Source organism: Physcomitrium patens, chromosome 14 (genome assembly GCF_059467195.1).
Source record: "Physcomitrium patens ecotype Gransden chromosome 14, ASM5946719v1, whole genome shotgun sequence".
Lineage (NCBI taxonomy): Eukaryota > Viridiplantae > Streptophyta > Bryopsida > Funariales > Funariaceae > Physcomitrium > Physcomitrium patens.
The window spans coordinates 4303839-4315664 of NC_143423.1; the positions used below are offsets into that span (position 1 = coordinate 4303839).

The 11826-nt window shown below is 43.2% G+C and overlaps 2 protein-coding genes and 1 long non-coding RNA gene across 7 annotated transcripts; 2 read left to right on the top strand and 1 right to left on the bottom strand.

The window, feature by feature from the left end:
* Window positions 1-1162: 1162 nt before the first annotated feature.
* LOC141046178 (uncharacterized) lies at window positions 1163-2459 on the top strand. Its single transcript, XR_016506246.1, has 3 exons — window positions 1163-1273; window positions 1425-1470; window positions 2342-2459. It is a non-coding gene; the product is annotated as an uncharacterized LOC141046178 (long non-coding RNA).
* Window positions 2460-2720: 261 nt separating this feature from the next.
* Window positions 2721-5655, bottom strand: LOC112291370 (karrikin insensitive 2 receptor CA-like). 2 transcript variants are annotated; one of them, XM_024538660.3, is made up of 5 exons: window positions 5412-5655; window positions 4997-5126; window positions 3982-4456; window positions 3559-3802; window positions 2721-3404 (listed from the first exon to the last, which is right to left on the bottom strand). In XM_024538660.3, exons 3-5 carry the CDS (start codon window positions 4356-4358, stop codon window positions 3207-3209), a joined length of 819 nt encoding a protein of 272 aa, XP_024394428.1. In that variant the 5' UTR covers window positions 4359-4456; window positions 4997-5126; window positions 5412-5655; the 3' UTR covers window positions 2721-3206. The 2 variants fall into 2 exon arrangements, with proteins under 2 accessions (XP_024394428.1, XP_073394809.1); XM_073538708.2 differs by lacking the exon at window positions 5412-5655 and having other exon boundaries at window positions 4997-5389.
* Window positions 5656-7568: 1913 nt separating this feature from the next.
* On the top strand, window positions 7569-9765 carry LOC112291368 (protein PHOSPHATE-INDUCED 1). 4 transcript variants are annotated; one of them, XM_024538654.3, is made up of 2 exons: window positions 7569-7703; window positions 8077-9765. In XM_024538654.3, the coding sequence occupies exon 2, from the start codon at window positions 8148-8150 to the stop codon at window positions 9423-9425; it is 1278 nt and encodes a 425-aa protein (XP_024394422.1). In that variant the 5' UTR covers window positions 7569-7703; window positions 8077-8147; the 3' UTR covers window positions 9426-9765. The 4 variants fall into 4 exon arrangements, with proteins under 4 accessions (XP_024394422.1, XP_024394425.1, XP_024394423.1 ...); XM_024538657.3 differs by having other exon boundaries at window positions 7592-7703; window positions 8068-9765; XM_024538655.2 differs by having other exon boundaries at window positions 7695-7969.
* The last annotated feature ends 2061 nt before the right edge of the window (window positions 9766-11826 follow it).

The window sequence follows — 11826 nt, forward strand, 5'->3', positions numbered from 1 at the left end:
CAGATATTAAAGGACATTTGCCAATGACCATTTTTTTCCAATTCAAGTTTTTCTTCAAGCATGGTGTGATACTATTGTAGCAAGCATGGCTAGATGTAACCAAATTATGAACACCTTCAAATCATGCATCAAGCAACTCCAATAAGAACAATTGACCAAGTTCTATATTGTTTGGTATTTAAATAATGTTTTTTTTTTTTTTTTTTTTTTTAGTAGTTTAACTGATCTAGTATGGAACTTAATTCAACCTTGTAACATTTCACCTGTCTTGATTTCATGGGATCTAGGTAGATGATATAATTTAATTTTGCTCTAGTGTGGATAGAATCCACCTCTTATTATTTCAATTGGATGACAACTATATCTTGTCTTTCATTGATAAATGCCTTCTTTCAAAAACAAAAAAAAAAAAAAAAAACAAACAAACAAACAAACAAACAAACAAACAAACAAACAAAACAAAAACAAAAACAAAACAACAAAAAAAAAAAAACAAAACAAAACAAAATAAAACAAAACAAAAAACAAATTAGTAAATGAAAATCAAAGAAAAAGTTTAAAAAATCATAGCATCATTTATTAATGTTTAATTTTTAAAAATCAAATGTTAAAAACAAACCACTAATTAAAACTATAAAATTTATATGGTTACATTTTTATAACCATATGATTTATAATACATTTATTTAGTTTTTTTAATGAAGCATATATATATATATATATATATATACTGAATTGGGCAATATTATATCTCAATAACTTGCTAAGAAAATCAAGGACTGTCATTGTTACTAGGATTAATAATAGGTTACAAATATAAAAGTATTGACCTCTTAAATGATAAATAATCTCTTTTAGACAATATTTTTTACATGAATGAAAATAAGTGTACTGTTGCAAAAAAAAAAAAAAAAAAAAAAAAAAAAACTAGTGTATACACGTATGTACACGTGGGAGGCACATCACACATAATAATCTCAAAGCAGTTTTGTTAATTTTGCATCCTTTACCCTCAATTATATCACATCCTATGTTGCATAAAATCAAGGTTGTCCAACCATTGCAAAGTCAACTCATTTAAATGAGTCCTAAAAAAAAAAATGAAATGAATGAACTCCACAACCGCTGGACATGGACAAATCACTTCAGTCCTTGATAAATAGAAAAATCTGTGGCATAATGTTATTCAATGTTCTTCAACTCTTTAATGAGCCAAAATTAGATAACACCAGCCAAGCCTTCTTAACAGAGGACTTTGAACAATCGGCGTAGAGTGGGTTTTGCAAACACCCAGTCATAATAATAATAACAATAATAATAATAATCATCGCAAAAATAGGCACTGAGTACATGTGTAAGTGCATTTGTGTGGAATATATATATATATATATATAATGAATATTCTAAGACATACTTGATTTCAGGAAACAAGAATGCTGTGAAGACAAATAAAGGCTTACAAGTCAGTCGGTAAATAATACGCTTCGCTATTCAACCATGGCTGTTTTTATTTATTTTAAACTTTCATTGCTTTTTTAATGCACGCCTTGAGTTCCACGTCAAAGACTGCAATTTTGTTCGGAAAGAGCAAGAGGGTTCAGTCCAATTTCCCAAATCGCAGTCCAAAATCCAGAGTACTCTCATAGTTTCGATTTTCCCATTAGGATATCCAAAAGTTTAAAAAAATAGTGGACCTGGCAGAGTGCAACTTGTGCAGGGCTCATCTCGGGGGATAAATTTTCATTGCCACAATGCTGGATTTCTGGGGATAGCTGATATTCTTCTAAGTCCCGTTTCCATATGTGTTTTTGGGTAAGTCTTTTTAGGGTAAAGTAATTGGAGTCGTTCTCATAATTAACTAACCCTAGTGTTGCACCCGATGTGAACCACTTTATACATAGATGCGGTATCCTAGTTCATGTTCATTGTATGTCCTGCTTGCATGTCAAGGTAAGAATTGAAATATATCAATAAAATTTGTTTTAGTGCGCAATAGTGATCTGCCAATGAACACTAAATCCATCCGTTGCCTGTTTCCAATTTTTGAGTGATGATTTATTCTTTTCCTTGTTTGAGATTTTGAAGAGAGTAGCAAGTGAGGAACTCCCTCGCGGATTGACAGTTGCTCATCTACCATTGACGACTGCTGTTTGTACTTGGTGAATTCGGACAAATCTTATGAGTAATACAAATGTTTTACTTCTTTATTCATTGAATATTTTTGATCGGTCTTCCGATCTTATCTTCAACGACAGCGCAGGTAACTTGCATCATACCACATGCATCACTTGGTTCAAAACAGTTGATCTCAATTGCAGTTTCTGTGGCGTGCATCAATCAGGTTCTGTACATGACCGTCTATTCTGGGAAGGCTTAACCTTACGATGGCAGCACCTACCACGGTTGATATATTTACTGCATTCGAAGAATGGCCTTTTAGTTGAAACATGTTGATTCCAGCATGTTATAACGAGACCTTACTATTGGTTGAACAAGCACAACCGACTCAAAACCCTCTTAACACTGGAGACAAATTGATGACTTGATTCGAATCATGACTAACTGCCAGGAATTCTGCATCACATCCTGGCAGGTGAGCCTCGTGAATTAGACAGATGAACATAAATAAAGCCAGTGGCAGTCTGATTCAATGCAGTTTGGGATTTCACCTCACTCGCAGATCATCAAGTGCAACAGAAATACATAGAACTCGTCAGAAGTTGGAGAAGAGTAGAATCAATGACACATCTTAGATACTCGTTTGTATACTACGAACATCACAGTTCAACCTCCACAGGTGAACGAAAGTATGGCTGTTTCATCAAATTGTAGAGCACCATCAATCTAGAAGAATTGCATGCATCGTATCCATTTCTATCCACCACTCCATGCCATAGGATTAAGTATTGATGGTAATTGGGTCTGGTTTAATCCACTGTTTTCTCCAGAAATCCAGATCCTTGAGATATCACAAATTCTGGTTGCAGCTCTATGCAGGTGGCATTGTGCAGGTGCAGTTCCTTCGATCCACACATCACAAATGTGAGAACCAAGACCAACTTGTTTCTGACAGTTTGGTGATGTGATTTACGCACTTGGTTGAAGAGGGTGGAGAGCATTAGCTGCCTGTGCTACAATGTGACCGCGTACGTGGCACTGAAGAATGCCAGGCGTAGCTTCGATTGCTGTTCTTCTTCGAGGGCGCTTCAAACAAGATCTCCAACGAGGTGGCGTTTTAAGACAGGGATAACCACGTCTGGAGAGCTGAGTTGGGGCAAGTGACCTTCTGTATGCAGCACCTCAACAATGCTGGCGCCGCTGATTCTTTGGTGAATGTAATCCGACACTATCACTGGTACTGCGAGGTCCCTCGAGCTTTGCAAGATGTGGCAAGGCACAGTCACCTGCATGTAGCAAAAGTTTGAGACATGACCAGTCATGTAGGTGTGCACGTGTGTTTACTTGCCCCAAAATTAGCACGTAATTCTGCATTGCATACGGCATTTAGATACTTGGATGGGGAGATTGAGATGGGGAGACTGCAAGTATGACGCGTACCTGTGGTAGTATACTCCGCAGATCGCTTTGGAAGATGGTTTTTGCCACGCTGAACGCAATGTCAGGACGAATGTTAAAAAGAGTTCGACCAAACTCCTGTACTGCCATGGATTCTATGTCTGCACCTACTGCTAATGGAGCAAATCCTGAGACCCAAGCCTTGAAGTTTGATTGCATGGCTTGGAAGAGCTGGTTGAGATCGTCCTGCTCAAACCCCCCGAAATAATCTGCATCATTGAGATACCTGCACGGTTGCTCCATTCAGTTATGCTGAACTCACACACACTGCAACTTTTTGACATTGATCAGAAACACTTCAACCTCAAAGCAGTTAGATATTATAATTAACGTCATCAACATGCAACCCTCTCATCGAGAAGCTGAGCAAATGTTTACGAGATTAGGGCTGCTGAGAGTCCGAACCTGGGAGAGGCAGAAATCGTAATGATCTTTGTAAAAAAATTTGGCCGAGCTAGCGAGGCGAGACACCCAATCATACCAGAGACTGAGTGTCCAACAAAAATGCACGAAGTGATCTCAAGCTCATCCAGGATAGCGAGAAGGTCGTCAGCATAGCCGTATAGAGAAGAGTATCTCTGAAAGCAGTAATATTCAGGATCGGTTGTGCCGGCTCCCATGTTGTCAAACAAGATAAGTCGGTACTCATCGATGAGGTGAGGGAGGACATGCTTCCATACTGATTGGTCAGTACCAAATCCATGTGCAAGAACCACCAGCTCTTCGCCGTGGCCGACCACATGAACATTATGAGCCTCCAACAGAGTCGGTCCCGGACACATGCTCTACAGCACGTCTGTACCCTTGAGCCTCTCAAAATCTGGTGATTATCTTCACAAGGTGCGCAATGTTACTGGAATTCACAGATTTCAAGTGACCTCTGCACATTAATATCAACAAACAGTTAATTAGATACAAGGCATCCAACTGAGTACTTCACACTATGAAACATTGAAGCTTCGCCAATCTGTAACTGCGGCATCCTAGTTGTTCCCTAAAGATCGTTTTGAGCAGCTTTGACCAAGGCTAGCCTCAGATATGTACATCAAGCATCTTCTCATTGAGGAGGTAAAGCACATGTTGCTTGTACAACTTCATGGCATATTCGAATCTCCCACGAGAGTCACACCCAATAGTCTGGAGAGAAAACTATACAACCAAAAACCCTTATCACCCCATCGGTAATCACGATCCGACTCCGTGATTACTTAAATGCTGATATGATATTCAATTTCGGCAATTACTCATACAACTTGCGGGCAACTATCTTACACATAACCAAATTAGAAGCAGAAAAGCACGTTAATAGTGTCTCATTCAAGTAGACATGTTCCGAACTTCTAAACTTGATTGAGTTACGAGTGGGCCAGGTTATGCTTCCCATGAGATTTCGAAGCACTGATTAGGCCAGGACGCTCACCGAGAGGTATGCTTGACCAACACAATTAAGCACGGACGAACATTTGAGCCCCCTAGAGAATAGTCGCTCTCGCCACCATGAAAGCAAGAGTAGCTACCGACTTGCAGCTATGGGAAGAGCACCGCACGTTCTGAAGGCACCAAAAAAGGGTCCACGTCACATTCTACATTGCGAGGAGTCTTCGCAGGAAGACTGAAGATGATCGTCAAAGAACACTCGTCATGTCGTTCGATATGCAACACATGGGGCTCCTACAGACACAAACCCCTCAAAAATAAGCTCTTCAAGGCCACCCCTGCCCCATCTCATCAACAACCAAGTAAAAATATAATCGCTGGCGCAAACCACTCTCTATACCAATCACACACCACTCCTTCGACAGCACAATTGCACGATCCCACTTTCAAAGTCGCACCCCAAAAACAGCCAGGCAGCGTCGGCGCATGTAATACGTCGAGAAACGTCCAGATTGGAGCCCAATAATTTAAGCGCCGTGAAATCCTAGGCTTATTGCATGGCAATTTAATAAGATAGGAATTGTGATTGCCACTGGCGTATGGCAAGCAGCAGCTTCAGCGGTTTACTGTGCGCACCAGAATGCGAACGTCTTGGAATTGGCTACCCACAGCTACCAACAACCTACACATTCTCAATAATGGATGCTGACCGTAGCCCAGTAGATCAGCTATTCAGCCAAGGTTATGGTAGACTCTTGTCTAGAGGCAGTGTACCTTCGTCATTAGGTACATGGAGCATGTACTCCAACTCCCGAGTGGATTCACGAGTTGGTGCAAGGACTGTACCCACTTCGCAGGGTTCTGTAGCGGGAATGCCACTGACATAATGTGTGTTGCCTGAGTGGACATTGACAGAAGGACAGATAGGGGCAGACTATGTGAGTAGGTTGCAACAGTGCTGGTGGGCTATGGCTATTGGTGTCCAGATACATCCTCACTTGCATATCGTCCTCGGTAGCGTTTTCAATTACTTCCAATCAGAAATGTTTCCTAGAATTAATGTCAGATGTTTGCAATGTGAAATCCAAGGAACGTGAGATCTCATTATTCCGTGAGGAAGCCCCTCGGTGTTCGAGCGTCACGAGGCAGCCCTCGCTCGAGGCTCATTCTCTTTCTCACGGTCCCCCTCACAAGTACCCTCCGTTTGTTCCGTAGGAAACCAATTCTACGCATTCTCTTTGTTCCGTCGATATAACTTGACAGTGCAAACGCGGAAATTGAAGGTTGTGTGTGCGCTTTGGTGTTTAACTTGGGTAAACGTACAGGTTAAGGTCTCTCGCACACCAGAAATAATTGAAGCATGTCTTTCTTGAAAAAAACAGAATGAAAAAACTGATTGGCAAAAAAAAGCACAAATTAACTGAAACTGTTCATTCTTGATGCATCTGCTTGCTATAAATGTGCAAAAATGGTTCCGAGTGTAACTTCATCCTATAAATCTTACTAACACATTCACCTTGATATACCAGGTGATGGCGATTCGGATCACGAGTGGAAGTTGTTCAAAAATCGTGGCCAAAATTTTAAACCTCCTCGTCACAGCATTAGGAAGTAGCAACTTTGGAGACTTTCAGTTGTATTCTTTCAGTTCAAGGAGGGAACCACTCGTCGTGGAGCCGCGTCTAAATCACATATCCGCTTGTGCAATTTTCAATCCTCCATTTTCACAACCGCGTTGTACAACAGACCTGTACAAGTTTTACACGACGTGAAGTGTGAAACTGCTTCTGTGCTAATCGAGCGTGTTCCAAACAGGGATGAGGTGCCGGAGCCTCTGGTTTCCAGCATCCCCAACTGTATTTGCCTGAAAGACTGGAGTTGGGGTTTTGCCTGACAAATGGATGTTTCCAGCAAATCACGTGGATAAAAAGCACTTTGCATGAACATGTCAGCTGTCCCCGATTTGGTACTTCAGATGATGCAATGCCCAGGCTTAAACAACAAAAAGCAAATTCATCTGGAAGGAGCTACAACTCCCATCTTCAGTCTTAACCAACAGCTCTAATTCTCAGTCAATCAGATCGACAGATCAAGGAACTGGGTTTTCTGAGGAATTCATGGATCTGAGGCAACATTAGCCAAAATATTCGTAAATCGAGTTTCACAACACAACGTCTAAATGCAGCCATGGATTATTGGGTTCGAGAGAAGGATGTCCGCATGCACGGTTTCAAAGGTTGGACAGCGAGAAACAACGATAGCACAGTGTCGCCCGTCGGCTTCTGCGAACCCAGCTCTCTCCCTGTTAAAGCGTGGCTTTGAAACTTGTAGCATGCCTCCCATGGGCTATCTACATCGCATGGTGCTCTCTTAGTGTCACAGCACAACGCGGAGTACGAGAGCGTTCTATTTGAGGTGTGTGTATTTGAAGCTCAAAAGGTGACGATGCTATCTGAGCTCCATTTGCACCATAAAGTTATAAATAGGAAATACTAGACGATGAATTAACGTGTCCTGGAATCCCGGCGCACCCGCTGCGCTGCGCAGTGGCGCGCTCAATGAGCTGGGTTCCTCGGTTCTTCTCAATTCGAGATTGAATTCCAAGCCATCTACCTCTTTTCGCCCGTGTCTGTTCGTTTCTCTCGATCTCAATCCCTATCCCGTCTCGCGCTCTCTCTGAATGAACTGGTGGATCGCTGCACACCACTCCCTTTTAGTTCCAGTCCGGTGGATTACTGCACAACATTCAGGTACGCGTGAATCAGCTTTCTCATCATTATATGAAGCATGGGGTTCACCAGGGAATCCTCGATGTCGGTTGTCATGCCAGATCTAGATGTCCGTGTTGTAGACATGCATTGTAGTCCACAGAAAGTACTATACACTTCGTTTGGGTTGAACCCATCGACCTGAATCCACATTGCCACTCGCGGAGTACTACATTGATCAACACTGTTAGTCAGAGCATGACCAGGATCTGCATTGTGTCGAGATCATTATCTGGTGGTTGAATTCGGTAGGTCCAACGGATTAGACTCATCACAACTTGTTGGCGAGCACAGTCGCAATGGCATGATTTACTAGAATTTTATTTTGTTTCTAATATACTCTCAGTCTTGACAGAGTAAGGAGAAGACTGCGAGTGCACATTGTCGGACAGCACTGACCTCCGCAAAGTTTTAAACGCTACCATCATGGCCGCTCTGGATAGGAGCGCGTCGGGCTCCTTGTATCAGAGGTCTTCCTCCATGTCGAAGACCGAAACGAGCGACACTACTCCTCTCGGGGAGGCAATTCTAGTGAAACAAGCGTCGCAATCTCGTGATCGCATGCGCGCGTCACCAGAGCGCACGTCCTCGCCCCGAAGTGAAGGGGCCAGTGCTGGAGTCTGGTACCGCAACATTGTTATCGGGCTTGTGGGTACCCTCCTCGTAGTTGCTGTAGTAACCTGGCCCAGTTTCGGCTCTCCAGCGATCCCTGGCGAGCCTGTACCGGCTCCGGCTACGGAAGAGGACAAATGGGAGTCTGCCTCAAGAGCTCTTCCCTTCCACCTGTACATCAGGAATGCTGTTGGAAGGTCGAAGTTTCTTGTGACGGATCTAGTTCCCGATGTTACGTATCACAGAGGGCCTATCCTTACTGGTGACAATAGAAAGGTACTGAAAGTGCATGTGATTTTTTACGGTGCTTTCACTAGAGCCCAGAAGTCTATTGTCACATCCTTCTTGCAATCATTCACTGCCCCCAAGTCCTCCCGCAGCTTCCCCACTGTTGCTAGCTGGTGGGCAATCGTCACTAAATACAAGAATTCAAGAGGTGCCTCAGTTGCACCCACGGTGACGCTCGGTACCCAGGTTCACGACTGGAAGTACTCCTTGACTAAAAGTTTGAAGCAAGGTGACATGGAGAAGATTGTCACATCTTCTCTGAAGAAGGGATTGGCTTTGGATCCCGCTGGTGTCTACCTCGTGCTCACCTCCGACGACGTGAACGTCCAAGGATTCTGCAGCTCTCAGTGTGGAACCCACAGCTCCATTCGTCCCTCACCTCTCACCAGAAAGACGAGACTCCCTTACGTCTGGGTTGGTAACTCTGCAAAGATGTGCGGAGGTTACTGCGCATGGCCATTCTTCAAGGCTGCCTATGGAGCTGGGCCTCAGACTTCTGCACTGAAATCTCCTAATGGTGATGCCGGAATAGACGGTATGCTCATCAACGTAGCTGCGATGCTTGCCGGCACTGCAACCAACCCCTACGGTAATGGCTACTTCCAGGGCGACGCTAGGGACCCGCTAGAAATTGCTGGGGTATGCGCAGGAATCTATGGGAAGAACTCTTACCCTGGATATCCGGGTGAACTTCTCAAGGATTCTAGAGGCGCCAGCTTCAATATGTATGGCGCTAACCGTCGCAAGTTCTTTCTGCCGTGGGTCTGGAACCTGTCTAAGAAAGAATGTGCCGGTCAGGCGTAATCTTTCACTCATTATCAGTGATCGCTGTTCAGATATCCAGTGCACTAAGGCGCACCACGCAGCATGAAAAGTTCCTGCTGATGAACAGCCCAATGTGTAGATTTACGAGTTACATGATTTTTCCCCATTTCTAGCCGCTTGGAATTAGGATTAGCACGATTACTTCTAATTGGCGGCGTGAGCCGGCCGCACCAGATAGAAGAGTCATGCATCGCCGTCGCGGATGTAAAAGATAGAGCCGGCGTCTGATTGTTCAATGCGAAACCAACATACTTGTTTCGCTCCGTCGTGTTGAATGCGAAGCATACTCAACTGCAGACAGTAAAATTGTTTTCCAATATGTGAGATATGCAAGTGGGCATCTACAGAATCCTTTCAGTCTCTGAGCGCTAAGGTCCCCATCTCCCCCAACTCATCTGCAGGACATGTCACAATATAAAACACCGACCACACTCTGCGTTTTTACGTTTGTGGACAAACCTTCAACGTATTGGGGTGTCTCAGTGATGGATCATTGCCACAACCGGGACAAACTGACAAGTAATCTACCCCCCCCCCCACGTGTGACGGCCACAGTACAATTGTTTCCTGAAGTATTCATCTCTTGACAGTTGGTGGACGAATCTTGTATAGCAGAGAAACGGGTTATCAGATTGAGTACATCCGAAGATGTAGCACCTTTTCTATTGTACGAAGACTTTGCATTCAAGCTGTTGGTCGATCGTACACACTCATCAATGAGGGGGTGAGGTCTGTGCAGCACACTGAACGTCCTGCTCCATCCTATAACGAGCTCCAATTAAATAACCCGAATTTGCCGTGATGTAGCGCAGTACCGCCTTGTTCAGATCTTGTGCACTAGCTTGTAAGGGTATGCACTTTCTTTGCATCTGCAAAAGGTCCTGCCAGCCACACAGTTCTGTATTCTGAACCACCTTTTGTAATGTCTTGTATGTAGCTATTGAAACGTTGCACCGTCGCGAGTAACCGACCTAACGCAGCCTGCGTATCCCCAGAAACTTGTCGTATCGCCGTAGATCTGGATTAAAATATCATGGCAGTTTCGATCCCTTCGTTCGCAGACTTGTCCTCGTATGTAATTTGAACGTGATTGAAGGTTATCCGATTTCGAATCCTGTGGTGGTTTACACTAACCCACTTGTGCAATATGCACAGAACTTCGTGCATCGTTGTTGCAATTTTATGACCTCCGGAGTTGCAGATTTTCAACCCTGTCCAATGTATTCTTCAAAGCATAACTTTTTCTTGAAAAAATTCTGAGTTCTCTACCTAGCGGCGATGTCCATCGTAGAGGCACAAACCAGTATAACAATGCAGGGAACCAAAGCAGCAGGGAAAGATCATGGATCTACCTTGTTGCGAGAATGCGATACCGAACCAGCATTGCATCCCATGCCGTCACTCCGACACTCACAAAGATTAGAGGATATTCCAAACTAATCATTAACATTGTCACTCTCGACAGACCTGAAAATCGTTTCCCCCCTTCCTCTTCAACAGGTTTTATATAACTAACCTATTCCAGGATGCACCTTTGAAGGCCCACACATTATGTAGAACGAGCGGCATGTATACAAACAAAAACAATACCACTGATTTTTTCTTCTTTGCAACGCGACATTACTCCTACAAAACAGTTGGATCTTGTTTAGATGACCTATTCTTCCACCGGCCCACAATCATTGCCACAAAAGCAAACAGCAGGGGATTTACTCAATCAACCCCTTGCTGCGGTAGGAGCAGCAGGGTTTGTCTCTTTAAGGTAGAGAGAGGGAAATGAAGAGCAAGAGTCACAGCCAGTGACACATATCTGATTGCAAATCTATACTCAGACAAGGACTATTTCGCCATCACACGGCTCCAGTGGTACCCAAAAACAAAAAAAAAAAAAAAAAAAAAAAACACCATTAGAGGTACTTCTAATGTTTTTAAAAGAGTTTTCAAGTCGTTGGGTAGGCCAAGAGACACCAACGTGCTCAATGCAACACCATTCAATAGTAATTCTCAGTCCTGCCTTCTTCTCAGCCCACATAAAAACCCACTCTTTATTTGATTTTATTTTATTTCCCTAGCTTCAACTGACGAAACTCTGCAGTAAATCTGCACATTTCAGAAGGAGATTTTATCTTCGTGGAATCACCGAACATGGGGTCGTGCTAGCCTCTAATTTGCATGGAGCTGGTGGTTGCTTTTTTCGACTTGATTGAGGCTTAAGCATCAATTTGTTGCTAAGTAAGCGAAGTTTGATTTGCCTAAGTGACCTGTATGAAGATAATTAGGCTGGTGCGATCAAGTGTCTCCTCTTTCATCTGGAAAGTCTTTGCTCAATTATTAGTGAGCCACTGCTTGCAAAATAAATAAATGAACAAAATAAATTTAA